The sequence below is a fragment of the Falco peregrinus genome, chromosome 4 (assembly GCF_023634155.1).
Source record: "Falco peregrinus isolate bFalPer1 chromosome 4, bFalPer1.pri, whole genome shotgun sequence".
Classification (NCBI taxonomy): domain Eukaryota; kingdom Metazoa; phylum Chordata; class Aves; order Falconiformes; family Falconidae; genus Falco; species Falco peregrinus.
This window is the reverse complement of record NC_073724.1, coordinates 88,759,702-88,779,019: the sequence shown is the minus strand read 5'-3', so window position 1 is coordinate 88,779,019 and position 19,318 is coordinate 88,759,702. Positions and strand designations below refer to the sequence as shown.

At 36.1% G+C, this 19,318-nt stretch overlaps 1 protein-coding gene across 7 annotated transcripts in view; it reads right to left on the bottom strand.

The window, feature by feature from the left end:
* Window positions 1-1,367: 1,367 nt before the first annotated feature.
* The window catches only part of AKAP11 (A-kinase anchoring protein 11), a 46,311-nt gene continuing 28,360 nt past the window's right edge, over window positions 1,368-19,318 (bottom strand). For 5 of the 7 annotated variants that reach the window (XM_027777242.2, XM_055801527.1, XM_055801529.1 and 2 more), the window contains 5 exons: window positions 19,148-19,303; window positions 13,846-13,929; window positions 13,026-13,072; window positions 10,433-10,593; window positions 1,368-5,793 (listed from right to left, as the gene is read on the bottom strand). In XM_027777242.2, the coding sequence (XP_027633043.2) occupies window positions 5,647-5,793; window positions 10,433-10,593; window positions 13,026-13,072; window positions 13,846-13,929; window positions 19,148-19,303 (595 nt within the window). In that variant the 3' untranslated portion in view covers window positions 1,368-5,646. The remainder of the gene's footprint in view (window positions 5,794-10,432; window positions 10,594-13,025; window positions 13,073-13,845; window positions 13,930-19,147; window positions 19,304-19,318) is intronic. The other 2 variants (XM_055801528.1, XM_055801530.1) reach the window with 1 other exon arrangement.

Below are 19,318 nucleotides of genomic sequence, written 5' to 3'. Positions count from 1 at the left end.
TAGCCACCTTCCAATCAGAGGCTCAGAGCAGTAACCAGCATGGAATTCAGTCACACCAGAAGCTCAGGCTATGAAGCGAGAGGAAGGTCCAAGCAACAGCAGCAGAGGATGGAGTAGCACACATGTTGGGCAAAGACTACAGAATAGCTGGAGACTTAACTCTCAATTTAATACACCAAGGTTAAACAAAGTGCATGGATACTGTTCTGTGGTTGAATAAAGCCAGCCAGAACCAGACTGCTGAAAGAAAGAAAAATAAAGTCCAGGCAGGAAGAAAAAAGCTCAGACTGATCTTTCACATGAATATACTCTCCCTTCCCTTCACAGAATATCTTTTGTTGTTGTTGTTGTTCCCAAATTCACCACCCATCTTATTTTGGCTGTTAAAAAAAAAAAAAACGAAGAAAAAGTTAAATGTTTACTTGCTTCAGTTAACGTGTATTTTCTATGGGATTGAATGTGAGGCATTAGCCACATAAAAAAAAAAATCTCTGACACAGATACAGTAATGAAACAAAGAATGCTCTTTTTGGAAGTAATCTCATAAACACTACAGAAACCTCCTTTAAACAACCACTGCACAAATAAAGAATCAAGGAGAGTTGCACATGCTTACTGGTTTAAAAGTAACTTCAGCACAAATTTCCTAATTCGTGAAATGAAACCCAGCTGAGATTAGCAGATTCACAAAATATACATCAAAAAATTTTAAGACAGCTGTTTGCAACAGCAGTACTTCTAAATCTTAGAAACCGTATCTGTGCACATCTCCGCTCAGCATTACTATTTTGGGGTACTTGACAATATGCTGTTTGGTAGATTTCAGAAGATACCAAAACACTTGAGGATTCTGAATAAGCCTATAAAACTTCATACAACATTTTCATTGTTATTCAAGCGTCTTTTTGCATTTGCCCAGAAGACTCTAAAGCTGGCTTTTACGCCGATTCCCCAAATACTGTACAACGTACCACAGACCAGTCCCAGTCCACACGGAAATATCAAGCCAACCGCCCTAACCTAGCTTCCAGGCAAGATGAGACTGAGGTACACTGGTCATTACATCCACTTGTGTTGATGTTAGACTGGATTTCTTGCCCAGTTTCTCCTTACAGAATCCATGCGACACTTCACGTAACCAGAACTATGGCTTTACCTTTCAACCAAAGACGGTAAAACAGCGTTCTCACATTCTTCCTGGGTACCAACTTAATTCTGTAAGAAGTATGCCATCTACTGATGCACTATTTACTATACCGTTCTTCAAGTGCCTTCACACAACCACTGACCAAGACCAAGCTTAGTTGTGTTAGCTGAAAAGAAAAATCATATTCCATGAATTTACAAGAAATGACAGTGCTCTTGAAGCCAGTGAAATGTTTTATTTTAAGCCACTGCTAAAACAAGGACAAACTTAGTGCAACCTGGAGTTCATAATCTGAAAATCGAGTATAGTTAAATTACTAAAATGGCAAAACTCATCACCATTATACAGTACAAGACCTTCATATTCATTGAGTACAGTTACATAAACATTTATAGTTATTCAAACTGCTTTTGGTATACAATTGCATCACTAACCAGGCTGTGAATTACTGTAACACTGCACAAATAAGCGGCAGTTCCAGCAAATTATAATAAATTTTAGTATTAAATACTATTCAGACATTACAACAGAACAAAGGCCCTCTAAAACTACAACTCCAGCTATACAACAGGAATGTACAAAGATGGTATAAAATAAAGTGACTACAGTGGCTGGGCTCTGTACTTGCCCCTTCAGAGCTCAAGTACAGTAAATGCGCAACAGTAGTGGCTCTTGCTGAAAAGCCAACATTCTTACACTAAAATCATTCCTGAATCCTGTGTTTTTCTTTGCAAATCAACTGTGTAAAACTACAGGGTTTTGCGCTGGTGACAGTGTTTACTACTTACTGTGTTCCCATCTTCAACAAGATGTGGCTCTTTATAGACAAGGTCCCAGACAAAAGTTACATCAGAAAATGTAACATTTAAGATCTGATACCATTTTTGAGAGACCTAATTAGTCTCGGAATGTGGGTTGCTGGGTTTTGGGGTTTTGTTTGCTTTTTAAAAAGCTTACACAATCTTTTAAAACTCAAGAACAAAGATGCTATACAAATTGCATTCAAGTACATTGTCTTAGCTTACTTTTTCACATCCTTATTTTGAGACAGCAAGTCCTCTTCAATTTTAGCATATGGGTTTGAGTTTTGTTTGGTTTTTATTTTAAGGCTTTCTGCATACTCCTGTATTATTTATGCACCCTCTTCTGAATGTTTACATTTGTTTTAAATTACGGCCGCTTTTAATTGTTAATTTCTAGAGGAACTATTTTCAAAGTGCTTTTTCTAGAGAAACTTACAAAACATCTGAACACTTCCTTTTTCAGAACATCAAATGTATTCCTGAAGTGTTTGAGACAGGGCGTCCTCTGGAACAGTAACACCACTGGATGTATTTTCCTCAACTTAACAATTAAATTACCAAGTCAGGTTTCCCATACAGAAAAAAAGCTGGATGAAACAAACTCCACCTTACTGTGTTTGTTTATAAAGCAGAGTTGTCTGCTTTAAATGGACCAAAATGTGGCCTTTCATGTTTTTAACAGTTTTCATTTAGGCTTCTATATTTGCGGTCAGGAGTTTAAAATAAACTCAGTAATAGCACAATTTTAGACCAGCATTAGCAAAGAACAGCTTTCTCAATAATATGGCAGACAGCACCAGTTAGACACAGTCAAAGTAAGGTTTCCCAATTATTATTAAAATTATTAACTTATAATAATTTTGCCAGGCTAGTTAAATGCTTTTCCAATTCTGATACCCAAAGAGAAAAATCAAGTCAACCAGGAACAAATTTTAAAAAATTTGTATACAAAATGGGTTTGCTTTTTTGTTTAAGTAAAAATGAACATTCTTCTCATGTAAATTAGGAAACTATGCTACTTTCCCCAGAGGCCAATAAATTAATCCTTCCTTAATATAACACCAATCAACAGTTATGTAATGTATTTGATCCAGTCTGAAAAGAAGATTCCATTTATAAAAATCATTTTTAGTGCAACTATTGTCCACTAACTTTTTGAATAGTTGTAATTAGTCGTAATAGTTGTAATAGTTGGGAATTGTGCAATCTTCTGCCTTTCTCCAGAAAAGTAATTAAAAAGAAAAAACACCTCAGCAACTTTATAAAATCCAACATACTGAATAAATCCGTTTAAAAATGGCTGTTCCTGGCATTTTGTTGGATTTTTTTCAAATGTACAGCTTTGTACATTTATAATGCCTTCAATATCTTTCTCAGTTTTGTTTTGGACATGTACAGAAACATCATACTATTACTACTGTATCCTCCATGTCTTCAAATTCCACTTGGTGAGAATTCAAGGGTCCAAACCCCAGAGCAAAATTCAGTCCTGAGGCACTGTTTTTAGTATTTTATTTTCTTGGCATTTCAATTTTATAGTAAATTTGTACAAGTACATTACTGTTGTGTTAAAGGGAATATGTTACAGAGAACGGTTTCAAATTTTTGTCTGGAACAATTTCAAAAGTCAACTTTTTTTAAAAAGAAAGGAGTATGCGGGGGTTGGAGAGAAAAAAAAATCTAGACAATTTTTGTACAACTCTTCAAAAATATTTGTTACTAGCCCCAACTTCCAGAGACAGGAATTAAGATAACTTACACACACACACACTTTGGGCTCTAGAGAAAAATGATTCCTGATGCTTGGCATTATATTACCTACGAAGAAAAGACCTTTTAATGGTTCTTGGTCTTCTTGTCACATGGCATATATAGATCTTTCAATCAGTGAAATCATGTATGAAGTGAGGTAATAATCTATGAGCATTACAGAATTTCAAGTTGGTGGTAAAAATTTACATTATGAATTCGTATTTGTGAGATCCTATACACATATAAATACACACGCGTATCTATGTGTGTATGCACATGTGTGAATGCACCTATGTGTGTATGCAAAAACATTAAAAATCCTCAACTCTGCCAGAAAGGTGAAATTTGCGAGATCCAGGGCAGAAATCCAGACAAATGAGGACTAGAGCAAACCAGATCTCTGTAAAAAGACCACCAAAATGGCTTAGTGAAACACAAAGACACTGCAAGGAGACTGCTCTTGAGTTTACCAGTCTGACACCTCATAGTAATTTAGGGTGTAGGGGAAATAGGAACTGTACATATGCCATTAAAATTCATTAATATATTTAGAGACTTTCTCTCTCCTTGTTTGGGATCAGAAACTTGTGCACCCTATCAACAGTGTATTTTTCTATGAAAAAGCTATTAAGATTCTTTTGTTCATCCAAAATAAATAAGACTCCACGATTTTCTTGCAAGTTATATGAGTTCTGAGGTGGCAACCTTGTAATTACCAGCACGTGCCTTTTTCTCTCAAAGAATGTATAAATAAACCCCAAAAAGCATTTTCAAATGACAGAATACATAAAGGTCCAAAGTCCTCTTCAGACACAAAGGCAAGTCAGCAGCACTGGTGAAAAACCTGATTAGACTGCTAAAAGACTTGATTAAAAGTGCCTTTAAAAAAATTCTGTGAAGGTAGTTAAGAAAAAAATGAAAAATCAATTTGAAAGAAATTTCCTCTTTATGTTTTAATTGGCTTTCTTTGCTAAATGCTTAAGTGCTCACTGAGTAACAAAATTCTCTTTATGACTGAAAAGAAAATTCATATATGGAGGCTAAGAAATAAAGAATTAGACTAGTCAAAAAGACAGCCAGAATCCTCAGAAGTATCTATCTGCTACTTTCAACATGTCTGTGTGAGAGACTAATACACAAATTCTTCAACACAGAACTGGCGTCATAGAAGTATCTGCATACAAAAAGCTTCAGTAAGAAATTTAGCAATTTAAACTCAACTGGCAAGCTTCAGGAAGCCTTGATGAAGAATTGTGTGTGAAATTATGCTCAGCTACCCACTCTGCTCTTCTACCAGAAGTTAGCAGCTCTATAGTAGTCAACAAAAGGGAACATATATTTGGACCTCGATTTCAGAGCAGACTCTCTCATCCTCACATAAAGTTAAACCTGATAAAGACAGCTATGAGGCCGGACTGTATTAAGGGGCCACTTTGGCAGGTCACAATTTTCTTCCTGGCAATGGTGCCCTTGGGCACATAACACCTAGCCAATGTCACTACTTTTCTCCATTGTCTGCTGCAAGGTATTCCAGAACAGATTTTTGCAGAATGTCAGTGCTCTTAGTCCCACTGTGAATACAGCACACACAAATGGGAAAAAGAGGCATCCTGGCACAGCAGGAATCATGAATAGCATGCCTGAGACTGTCCCTTCTGAACTACTATCATAGACAAGGGATTTTTTTCATAAATATTTCAACAGTCTGAACACAGCAGTAAGTACAAGTTATGCGTGGGTGGACAATACCAATCACAGACTGAATAAACATACCATGTGCACAGTATCACAAAGCACAGCACAGCTATTTTGACTTTCACCTCAAAGTCTTTTAAATGCTGACAACTGAACATTCATTAGTTGAATTTTACTTTACATATCTGTGTTCTTTCTATCACCTTTCAAAAGAGGAATGAAGTGAAGAGTGTTGCATCTTTGGATTTTTCAGACATTTTCCAGAAGCCAACCAACCAAAGACTTATTTAGAGCTTGCTCTCCATCAGATGCCTTCTCTATCATTTCACAATATTTCAGCACTGCTTGCAAGAGATCTCCAACTTTCCAATCTCTTTCTCGCAGTCTTCTGGTAAGCTGAAGGGAAAACAGGGGAACACAAAATATTTTGACCGGCACATCCTGATTAACAGTTACAGAAGTTATTCTTGAAACATTAGCTCATAAGAGATCAGTTGTAATGAGTTAATCATTATTCCCACATGTACAAAAACAAAAACTTCTGCAAGAATCAGGCACTTTTCTTAAAGGCAGTTTTCACAAAATTTTCTTCTGGAGGGAGTAACATTTTCAAATGATGTGGTGCCACAGGTATGAGGACTGTGGTTCATCACGACTGCAGAAAACAGGAAATTCTGAACACAAGATTAAGACATCTGCCACCCCTCCCATGCCAATAATGCACATATAAAACAGACAAAACTCAGTCTTAATAAAAGGATGTGGATTTTCCTTTCACAACATATAGTGTGGTTTGAGTGGCACGGATGCCACCCTCAATGAAAACAGTCTTCAGAGTTGGGAAATTATAACATCTTGGGGAGGAGGAAAAGGTGAGGGTTAAATTAAACTACCACTTGGGAGCAGAGATCAGTGTAGCTAAAAAGATATTTATTTTTTTTTAATCCAGGATCCAAGCACAAAAAAAACCCACCAAAACCCCCCAAATCTTCCTATGCCTATGTGTCAAGCTCAGCTATATGTGGAAGAAAGTCTACCCAAGACAAGGATGAATTTGCCAGTTTGCCTAGAAATAAAAAAAATCTTTTACTTTTAAAAAACCCAAACAAAACCCAGCACCAACACAAACTTTATGCTCTGTAGCTTTCTGGACAACTATCAATGCTGCATTTAGCAAACACAATTTAGAAACGCACCCTACTTATTCTTTGGAACTGTAGAAGTTTAATTGCCTTTTACAGTCCCTACCATGACATTCTATACATTAAGTTCAAAACAACCCATAAATGGAGTTCAGTGAAATATCTTCCACAACTACAAAATTAAAAATTCATAACGTTTCTTCTGTGACACCTGTCAGATTGAAATACGAAATTCTTCTAAAAAATGAAGACAATCTCCACTTCTTCACCTAGGTGATATTCCAATTGCAACAAGGCAGGTGATGGAACTGACAGAAAGAATGTGGGCACAAAAACATATAAAACCATTAACTTCTTAAGCAAACAATTAACTTGAATGAACAAAAAAGATTCTGTCTAATTTTGAGTACAATATATCCTGAACACTGAAACTTTTCTCAGTGAAAAAAAGGTCTTGTCTACTTAAAGAGAGACTGAAATCTGTAGTTATTTCTATGAATTTTAAAACAGAGCACAGAACGTAAGAGTTTTATAGTCCACAACAGGCAATTTTGTAAATGGTGTTTGGTGGTTTATGAAAGAATAGACATTTTTCATATGCCAGAGGAAAGTCTGGCTAAGCTAATGTCCAAAGACCTACTTCAGCAAATACAGTATTAAACTCCTGTCCAAAAAGGAAGATACCACCATGGTAAGATGACAGAGTTGGCACCTTGCTTCACTAATCTTTCTATTTTAATTTAGAGTTCAAAGTTCAATCCCACTATTTCTTTAGCTGACTGTTCTGTTTCTTACTGTCAGACAATTGAAATACTGGAATTTACTCAAAACAGACACCAGGAATCCTAACACAGCTAGATAAAGTCTGATTAAAAATTGAACATGTGTTTTTTTAATCCAGGCACTTGCATATCCATGCTGTCAGGCTTCCCAAAGATGCCAAGAACTATCTATGCTAAGTTACTGGGTTTTTGTTCTAGCAACTGTTTGGTTTCATACATAGGCATTTAACGTCTTTCTGCCTTGCTAAGCATAACATCTATCCTTAAGTAAGAGTTCATACCCAGCTGCAGCATAATACCTTGCCTGGTACCCACACTAGGAGTATTTTTATCTTTTTACAGTCACATCGCATCAATGGCTCATTACCCTGCTGTGATCACTTAACACAAGCCGTTCCTCCCTTCCAGAACCCACCAACTGTTTACAGTGAAAATTACTGTTTTCAGTGTGATCTGAAGTCCAGGCTCAGCCCCCATGTAACGGAGGTAATACCGAAGTACCTATGAGATGATCAAAACCCCACAGCTGGCGAGAGATCAGCGTACAGAGGTCAGTTTAATTTTCTGCTGAGCTGCAATGCCCTCTGGAGGTGCTTGTCTGGCTTTACAAGTGACAGAACAGTGACATTTCTAATTTAAGACCCTCAGTTTGGGTCAGAGATCATTCCAACGGGGAAATGGCATGGAATAAAAAGGAGGTAATCTTTTCCTGCCCTCTGGGGGGTAAACAGGATTTCAATTCATTTTAACATAACTGCACCTGGAGAACTAAAAATTAATTTATAAAACTAAGTGAATCAATTAACTATTGTAACATTTTCAGGACTGCATGAGTACTGCCTGCCTGAAGGTCTTGTTTCATCTTTAGGTGTCAACTCAGTACCAACTTATGACTGAAGTGTCAAGTAGAAAAATATTGTAATTTTTTAGGAGTGCATACATAATAGACACTGCTATTTTCCAGAGTGCTCTTCTCAGTATATTCTCTTATTAAGGTAGCTAGAGTGGTGGTCAGACACACAGCCAGCTAGTAACACCTTTCCTGTGTGTCTTCAGGCATTGGCTCAAACAGTAGCATCAAAACTTTGCAATCTACTAAGTCAGAGCTTGCAGAAGAATGAGAGACTTGAGGGCAGAAAAAGAAGCACCTGCCAACTGTTTTTTGTCTTCCGTGTTATGCTGCAGTGTAAGACACAGGTCTCTCTCTCATATAGACACACAAAGGAGATTGCTATTAACACTTGTAGGTCCTATTACCATTCTGCACAAGTATCTGCAACATGGCACTTCACATACGACAATCATGAAATAGATGGATAGATCTTCAAAAAATGGCAAAAACTCACAAGGTCAGAATGATTGTAGTCACTAAACCCAACTAATCCAAATCAAAACAACTTCAGAGAATGCTGGGCCAGGCACGTGTGAACAGAAAAAGTGAAGTATTTTCTTCTTCATGTTAAGACACGTATAAACCATAACAGGGAAGGAACATATAAATACAAGGATTAAACTCAACACTTTCAAAAAAAAAAACCAGGAAGGGAGAAAAGTATTGTCAAACTGCCTTCTAGTTTATGTAAGCATGAAGTCACTCTAAGTGTCCGAACTAACATACAGCAAAGCATATTTCTGAAACAATTCTAAATGAAACATACCAAGCTCCAGAAAAGGAGCACAGGGGATGTATTTCAACTTGCCAAAAAAACCACTTCCCAATTTTCTGGTTTATTTTAAATAAGAATGCAAGACTTCCTACTCTTGAGATCAAATACATATACCACACAATTACATAGACAAACAGAAAACAGAACTAGCATTCCTCTTCTGCGCTAGAAAGGGAGAAGCCACTCTTCGAAGAACTCAGCCCAGGTACAACCTGAACTGACCTCTAGGCACCTTTCATGCTCTTAATTCAAGTCTACAGTAACTAAGCACCATAGGTGTGTACATTTGTCTAAGTTTGGGAGTTTATTTGGTCATGCTGGCCTCTGCTTACCAGCCACTCTCCTTTTCTCCCAAAATGATGATTTGAGCTTTGGAAAGCACCAAGTTGAAGATTCATTGCTAAATTCTGAAACACAAAGCAAGCTTCTCCTTCCTTAATGTACTGATATGCACATTAAGTAGTTTTTATCAAGATCTTAATTATTAAAAACATACTAATGGCATCACATTAACACTTTTTCATGTTACCAGGTTACAAAATAAAAATTTTGGTAATCCATCATTCCTATTGACCTTATCATTAGAGACAATGCCTATAAAACTGTTAAGTTAGCCTTTCAGTAGCCAGGTAATGTTAAAATAATCCCTTGGTAGAAGATTAAAAAAAGAAGGTCAAATGTAATAAATGCCACATTATCATGTGCAGTTTTGTGTGTAGCCACAAAAGAATAATTTTAGTGATTTTATAGGAATAAGAAGTTTCTCTATGTTTGTGATGGAAATACTCAGGCCAGTACACATACCAAAATTTTGACCCTTTCCTAAGAAACACAAATTGCTAAAGCCTCATTGTTTAAACTTCCGCCTTCTATTTGTTCATATATTAAATCTGATCTATAAAACCACAATAAAGGCACCTAAAAATGAAACAATCTTAATGACCCTTCTTCCTTTGATTGCCGTTGCTTACAGAATAAAAATATACTTAATATTAATTAGAATCTAAACTTCCTTCTGATAAGAAAATGAGCATTTGCCAGCAAAGAAACCTGAGGCAGAACACATTAAGTTAGAAATTAATTTGCACGACCAAATTCTCAGATTCAATTTAAAGACAATCAAATACTAAGAAAAAATGCTTGAAAAAACAAAACTTCACTAAACAAAAATGCTGTAATTGTATCCTCTTTAGAGAAAAACAAGGAAAACAACTTGTGAAACAAGTTAACTCAGCTTTGATTAATACTGGTTTATGTAAGATATAAGCACATGCTGAACAGGCTGTTTCACTTTGACCTCTCAGGATTTAAATAATTATTTTCAACAGCGAATACTCATTACTGCTGAGTGGCAAATAAAACAGTAGCAGCTGCTGTATCAACGCAAATGGAAATCAAGCAAATCCTTCCCCTTCCCCCCAACCCATCAAACCCAAATACTTACAAAGACGAAGTCCCTTGTAACGCTGTCATGAAAGTAAAGTTCAGACACCTCCGTTTCAGAAGCCGCCAGCCACTGAAGAGTTGCTCTGAGCTGGGGGTCCACTAGATTTGGTTCCAGATCAATGTTCACTATTGCTAAAGTCTTTCGTATTTGCTCCAAACCTAGTATTAAAAAAAACCACAATCAAATCTATAGCTTCAAATTATTTCAAAAAAATCTCTGTAGTTCACTGTTGAGACTATGTTGTCTTAATAACCTCAGTTTAGTACACACAGATAATATGAAAGGAAAAAATCATGCTGGTCTGAAGTGTTTCTGTACTTTCACATAAGGAAGTACTGTTTACCCCATTTACAATTATATACAAACACAGCTGAGTATTAAGACACCTAAACTTTAATGTATATTCCAAATTACAAGGAATTTAACACAGCCTTTCATAATTTGAACAGCAATGGCTCTCACGTTGCCCATCAGTCGTTTCTGTTTCCAACTGCTATTTTTTGGTGTACTTCATGTACTAAATTTTAAAAAAAGTCTGTATTTCAGAATTCTTTCCTGTAAAGGCAGACTGATCAGACTGCCTCTGAGTTTTTTCAAAACAGTGCTGTTTTTACTAGTCCTACCCAATTTTTCAACACTTCCTTTACAGCATGATTTCAAAAAATTAACACATTCTTAAAAAAGCAATTGCATTAGTAACACAGAGAAAATACAGTATTGTCATCTTCTATTCCCACACTGAATTTCTGTATCCAGCTATCACAGTAATCCTTTTTCACACTCTCAGAACCAACTAAGCATATGTGTAGTACTCTCCAAGTTCTTCTTGAAGTCTCTACTTCCAGGCTATCAGAGTTGACTCTCTAGAAACAAGGAATATATTTGCAATAAAAACATATGTTCATGTGCAATTTACCTCAATCTCACTACTCCTTCAATCAAGCTTATGAAAATTGAGGTACATAAGGTATTCGTTCCCAATTGGCAAAATTAAGCAAGGTGAAATTGATTCTCCCAGAAGGTAAAAGAGAGAGAAAATTTAATTAGCAGAACTGTCAATGTAAGCGTGCTTTTGGTAGATAACAGAGTATTTGTCTAGGAGTCCCAAAATCTAGAATCTTTATAGGAGAAAGTACTAATCATAAAAAAATTATGACACTTAGTGGATGGAAAGCATTGTGGTAATCTATCGCTGGGAAGTTTTGACCTATTTTTTAGTTCTACAAACAAGATGTATGTTTGGTAATAACAAGGCTTTGTTTCAAATTCCTTGGTGAATAAGGTGCAGTCAGCTTAGAAAAAGCCACACATTTCTAGGTATGACATAACAAAACTTCCAGATGTTCAAGAACAGATACGAAGGTTTTCTGTCTGGAATACTACTTAAATGGTCCTACAATGAAAGCAACAGAAAGAGTCTTTTCAGAACAATAGTGAAATGGTAAAGAAATTAAACTGGGAAAACGTCACTAGAAAATCCTTAATATAGCATAAAGCAGTCTGTTGCTCTCCAGTTGACACCTAAATTGTGTAAAGAAATAAAGCCAAGCACTATTTTAATCAAGCCATTTGAATATTTGAGATGCTGGAAAGAAAGCAATGGTATATTGATAACCTAGATAAAACCTATACACAGCAGAAAATATTATCATTATTCTGAGGAAAAAAGCCTCAATAATTTAGTTCAGTTTTATTGACTGATAACCTTTCAGTCAGATCTGATTAAAAAAAAAAAAAAAAAAAAAAAAAAAGAGATGTGGTTCATGTCTATATATGTTTCCAGGAACTTAAGTGATTACCTTAAGCTAAACACACCTATTTCTGCTTACATCAAGACTATTTGAAGATGTGCAACATGGCTGAATATCTTCCGTAAGCAGGTAGCAGGAATTTCCTGAAATGCTTATTTCATCCTCAGAATGTACCCAACATAAAGACAAGCTCTGTTACAACCTTCTGTAACATCAGCTCATCTTTAAATAAGCCTCATACGCTGTATAGTCAGGCTGTTCTCATTTGAGTTAACAACCTCTGGCACTTCAGTCAGACTGGAACCAGTGCAGAGATCATCTACGAACCAGAGAGCGGTAACATAAGTCTGGATAGACCCTATTTCATATTTCACTAAGAAGAGAGAGTTTATAGCAAATGCATTGAATCCAAGTTTTTTCATTATGTCTCATGACTTCCCTTCCCAAGGTTAATATGGTCAGTTTGAATAAATTCTTCAGTATCTCAACCATTGTCATGCAGATGGCTCCTTATCAAATATTTTACAAAGAAGTCATTCTATGCATATCAATTTACGCATTCAACAAGCTGATCAAAGTTCACTACCATACATTATTAAGTACATGCATAAGCATCAGACTACCATTTCCCAAAGGCTGTAAACTTCAGAGCATTAAGAGCTGTATGTAGGGTAATAATCTAAGAATATATTCTGACACTTGACCCACATGCATTATGATGAACACGGATAACTGGGTTGTCACCTTGTTTTGCAGACTACAGAAGCAAAGAATTAACAAAGTAATTAATATAGAGTGCACAGGTCAAGAACAGCAATATATGCTGGATATGACATTACCTTCTACAGCATCCTTGGAGTCTTCATCTTTATCTTCTGTTCCATCACTGTATTTTAAAAACAAAACAAAAATATTAATATAATCCAATATATGCACAATAAACGTAGTCAATCCTAAGACTGTAATGAAGGTTAAAGGACAGGAAGACCATAAAAGAATTCAGAAGTGATCATGGAAAGAAGCTTTGCTTCTCACACCATTTCATGTTGGAAATATTTATCATCAACCTCACAAGATTTGCTCTTAGGGAAAGAAGGGAGAAGACAAAAACAAAAGAAGGCTGTTAAAAAGGACTGAAATATGAAGATTTTTTAAACTAAGAAGAAAACTTTTATTTTAATTAAGGAGGTCAGTTTAGTTTTGCTTCACACGGGAAAAGGTTGAGTCATCTTATGTCACTGGTATGAACAGCTATAGGTTATTCAAAGCTGTAGGTCATAAGTGTTCTATAAAAGTCAACTACCAAGCAATTTTGAAAGTTTCCACAAGCTAAAGGAAATAACAGAAATCCTGTAGGAAGCAAGCTCTAGTTTGCATGAAAAAGTAAATCTAAAGACTCTTAGAACTGCAAGCAAGAACATGCACAAAAGGGACCTTTCATTTTGCAAGCAGAACACATTCATCAGTTCAGCAGAGCACAGCAAAATTTAACCATTCAGTATGGATTAATTAATGAAAAAATCATATTGTGATTAAGTGAGAAGAGTGTGAATAATGTATCAGCATAAAAAATGCACCATAATTTTATTTTCCAAAATGATGATTTCATGCATTAATTATGAGGAACCCATCTGGTTTATATGTCTCAACTGAACCAACCTGTCTGATGTTGGAAAGGATAAATTCTCCTCATACATATCCCCTTCTAAACCAAGACTGCTCCAGCTACTGCTGTTACCATTACTGCCAGAAGAAGAAGAGAACACAGCTGAACTAGAAAAGAACAATAGCTCAAACTAGAACCTTCATTTTCCTTAGAGCTGTTTTGTCAAGACATTTAATACAAGAGCACTGAAACTTCCTAGACAGGTTTGCTGGAACAGAGTACAAACATGATTGTCAGTGCTATTCAGAGCAGCAATGTCCACAATAATGCAAACTGCTAAGTGTCAGCACCCAGGTGGAAGTATAACTTGTACTCATTAGTTTTCTAGATCAGTGCTAGCCGTAGGTCTGTCCTCAGGTCTAAGCACATTGCTCACTATTTATACAAGCTCAACAATTTCAATATGATTACTAAGAGCAATATGGATTACAACTGTAGTATTTACTTAAGGACTAGCTAAGAGTTCACAAAATTACACATTGTGAAGACAACTGCGTAAAATCCCTCCAATTCATTCTAAAAATCCAGTAATGATCTCCATCAGCCTCATGAGAACGAATCCTTAGAGCAAATACAAAATATTGTTTTTATAAAGTAATTCTGAATACTGTCCTACAAGCTAATCTTTTAAAAACAGGGGAGTTTATAGATCAGTGAAAAAAATACTAAAAATATTGATTACTTCCCTCACAGTTCATAAACATACTGCATTTATTCCATGACCACATTCAAGTCAAAGTGAAGAACTGAAAAAATGGAGCACATCCTTACGCTAGTACCTTTTAGGCATTATAATTAGCAGAGTTTGTTAAACCCATGCTTATGTACAACATTGAGCTATTCGTATGACTAAATCTCTGTTCCCCAACTTCATACCTCCCCCAGAGCACGTCTGGAAGCCTTCCAAGTACAGTATTTCAAGAAAACCAGCATTCTTTGAGAAAGCTAAATTGTCTACTATAGATGGTGTAACAATCCATGAAATAACTCCAGAGAACAACTGCTGCAAGAAGATGCTTTCTTCACCTAAGTTGTGCGAACTGTTAACGCTCTTCTTTTCCACTTATTCCACTCAAGGCAAACAATAAAATTTAAAACCACAAATGGTGGAAGCATTTCAAGAGACAGACACTGATCTGTTTCAAGAGTCTGCCAGTAACAGTATCACCTATCAGTGTCCTTTGCTTTCCAATACACCTGCTTGGATCCCAAGTTTAAAACAGTAACAGTAGGTTAGCAAGCCTGCAATATGAACACAGCCTAACTGGAAGAAAAAAATAAAAAGTTGCAGGTCCTTCATTCACCACACTGTTGCTTATTTAGACTACATATGCAAAGAACAGTCACTTTCCTAATTATGCTAAAAAGACAAAAGAAAATTAAAGAGGAGAACCTTTCAAAGAAACCAACTTGATTTCACAGAGAATGCAAACATAGTCTTAGGAACATTTCTCAAGTTACTGTGTGAGACTATCACAGTATGTATGAAGCATTAAATTTGCTTTGAATTACACATATAGAAAAGATTTAATATAGCCTATTGATACTAATACTTTGCACTTAAACAGCCTCTTTCACTTAAAGTTATAGATGGATAACATAAGTGGAAGTAAAAGCTGCCCCAGTTCTTGGACTAAAGGAAACAGTATTTGCAATTTAACAGAATGGCCTCATGCATACTACTATTCTGATTTGGTAAGAAATTAATATATTTTACAGATGTCAAACGTGGTCTGAAATAACCATATATATATTGAACCATATGATTACAATGCATAACAATCTATGAAACACTTTTCATAATGTGACTTTTGTTTTAAGATGCCAAATTAACGGTCTTGAAAATAAAGTCCTGCAACCACAGAACAAAAAATGAACAAGGGCATTATAATGCCTCTATAATGCTTCATGCAGCTGCTCCACATGAACCAGCAGAAGAATTACAAGAAAAGCTTTCAGCTTTTAAGTATACACTGTACCTATGGGAACTATAACTCAGATCATCTGCTTTGAGATTCTGCATTATGTACATAAAGTCAAAGGCAAGAAGCTTCTGCTCTGAATAATAAACTAACCTGGATACTCTGATTCATCCCCTGGAAAAGCCTATGTCCATGCTTATACCTATATATTAACTATAGAGAAAACTTAAGATTATTTCATTTCTAAATTTAAATTGTTAACATTAGGCACACAAGGCAGAAGATACAAGCATTCACCTGCATAACTCTGCAAAGTCCACTAAAAAAACTTGAACCTTTTCCATTCAAATGGAACGAAAGACCACACTTTGATAATTCTTTCCAAGTTGTCTTGCTCCCTTGTTTACACATAGTTTAATCCTTTGAGAAGTAATGAAGTACTATTTTCATACTGATCTGAGATGCAGAGGGCATGTACCATTTCAACAGAGCTACTCCAAAAAAAAGTCTCTTTTTTTTTTTTTTTTCCCTGAAGTGAAGCAAAGCAAGGTACATTGAACTGGATGGCTGTAGCTTGTATTGTTGTTTTCTGGTGACTGTGATCCTGTGTTCCAAAACAATTTTAACTACCATTAATAGAATCTCTAGGTTTACTCTTACGAAAACAATTTCCAAAATGTCAGCTGAAGGAGTCTCAAGTACCACTATCCACTGAATAATGCAGACAGCCTGGAAAATACCGGGGAAAGGGAGAGGTCCTCCCTCACCAAGTGAAACTCGCTTTACGCTCACTATGCCACTTAATTATATCGTACTAGCACTACAAACAAATTGGTCTGATGATATCTAGTACCTCAAAGATGGTACAAGCAAGACTGCTGACAGACGCTTAGACACAAGAAAGCCACTTACATTAAGAAATAGCTGCCAGGGGAGCATGCTACCTGATAGTGCACTTAAATGCTTCTGACTGACATGGTTTACATATAACCAGCATGGTGTTTTTTCAAACAGATGGCCCTAACTATAAGAAGGAAAAAAAAAAAACCCACACCAAAACCCAACAAATCCAAAAAACAACAAAACCCAAAACTTTCAGCTGTTGCACCTGTATAAAAGAATGTTGCTCTATGACCGAATGGCATTTTCCTATTTAACAGAACAGTTTCTGTTAAAAAAAGGAAATAAAAGCAATAAATCATCATCATTGTCATGCAGGTTTTTATTTCCTTAGAAGATGCTAGCACTGTTCCACACATGGTTGTGCTGGTTTCGTTGGGATAGAGTTAATTTTCTTCAGAGCAGCTACTATAAGGCTATGCTTTGGATATAAGGCTAGAAACTGTTGATAATACAGAGATGTTTTTGTTATTGCTGAGCAGTTCTTACACACAGTCGAGGCCTTTTCTGCTTCTCACACCACACCACCAGCGAGTAGGCTGGGGGAGGACAGGACTTTGGGAGAAGACACAGCCAGGACAGCTCAACCCAGCTGACCCAAGGGATACACCATACCATATGATGTCATGCTCAGCAAATAAGCTGGAGGAAGAAGGAGGTTGGGGGGGATGTTTGGAGTTTTGGCATTTTGTCTTCCCAAGTAACCATCACACATGATGGCGCCCTGCTTTCCTGGAGATGGCTGAATACCTGCCTGCTGATGGGAAGTGGTGAATGAATTCCTTATTTTGCTTTGCTTGTGTGCACAGCTTTTGCTTTACCTAACTGCCTTTATCTCAAACCACAAGCTTTCTCACTTTTCTGATTCTCTCCCCCATCTTGCCATGGGGGGAGTGAGTGAACTGAATCTTTTTTTGTTACAGAGGGTTCCCCTCCCCCCCCCAATCTTTTTACTCAGAGCAATAAGCCCAGATCCTGTCACTTCCACCTGCTAAACCACAGAAACACAAACACATCTGCTGTTACTAATCCACATACAGTTTTGTAAAAGTAGCTGATTAATTTGTGCATGCCAGTTTCTTCTGCCAACACCTTGCTATTCCAATTATGCTTCCCCTTCTTTGAGTAAAATGCTGATTTACGTCATTCCTCCTCAATGAGCCACAAATTTTCTTGCAAGTTATAAAAATTACCTTTTTTCATTTAAATCTACTGGGGATGGCAAACAAACAACAAAATACAATATGCAAACTACAGGTCCTGCAATTTTTTTATACTTTTCTTATCCCAGCACCAACTAACCTATAATTTATTCGCTATTTTTAACTGTCAATATGCTGAATATTCTTCCTTATACTGTAAATTTCATCATGTAAATCTAACTCACTTTCACTCACTCAACAGATCATGTTTTATTAAAACAGCTTTAAGGCAATGTATTCTCTTACAAAATTATTCAGTTGTATAAGTGATAAATTATAGTAGTAGTTTAATTAAAGTATTTATTGAAGCAAAACATGAACAATAGTCTAGACATTTAAGAGAGCACTTTGGTACCAAATAACTTATTTGTACATCACATAATGAAGCAAATCTCCTATATTTTCTTTAATCTCAGGGATGTTGGAAGTGCTAACTAAAAAGAAAAAACCTCTCCCCCATTTCTGCTGTTCTTCAACAGAAATGCTGAACTTTCTACAGTAGCATATGTGGTGTATCAATCATAAAAAATATACGTTTACTCATTCCTCATATAGCCTTTATATAGAAGCTCGGGCCACAATTCTCAATATAATTTTCCCATTTTCTGCAACAGGCAGAGATGTTGTAGATTTTTTAAATCCCCATTCTAATCTTTGTTAGTTATCAGTCAGCCATGGGAAGTGTAGTGAGAAGCTCTGTGGAAAAAATTACTACTCTAAACAGGTAAGTTCCAAAATCACATACCTTTAAGCTTGTGGTTAGTAGTACACAAATACTCCATCAGTATCAGTTAGAACAGCTTACAAATTCAAGTCACAAAAAAAAAGACAAATAGAGCTGTTAAAGCTCCTTCTGCAAATTAAGCTCTTATTACTTCTTTTCAAGAATAGATGAATTTACATAAAATACATTCTCAGTGATTAAGTTTTAATATTTCAGAGCAGAACTTATAAACAGTACTTTCAAGTTGTATTTTACACATGGTGGTTGTTTTTAACACACCTGGATCTTTTGTTAATACTTACATATGTACAGTTTCACTTGATGTGACTCCCTGACATCGATGCCAATTCATACTCCCTATTTTACAGTGTACAATATGAACATTTGTGGGCAACAACATTTTGTAAGAAAACAAACAGAGCCATTTTTAATGAAAAAGTCATTGTGTGTTGAGAACAAGATAATCTCTTCTCCCCAGCCCCCAGGAGAAAACCACTTGATGACACGTTAATTGATCTCATAACTATCCCAACATGTTTATAGTTACCTGTCACTGAGGTGAAGAAAACTGCTGCTCTCATCAGGATGTTCATCTTCAAAACTTAGATTGGACCAACTCCCAGTGCTATCATCACCAATACTAAGACTCATTTGCTGGCTAACAATAGATTCAACAGAGTGAAATCCTTCTCTTCCAACAGAGCTAAACAAAAATTTA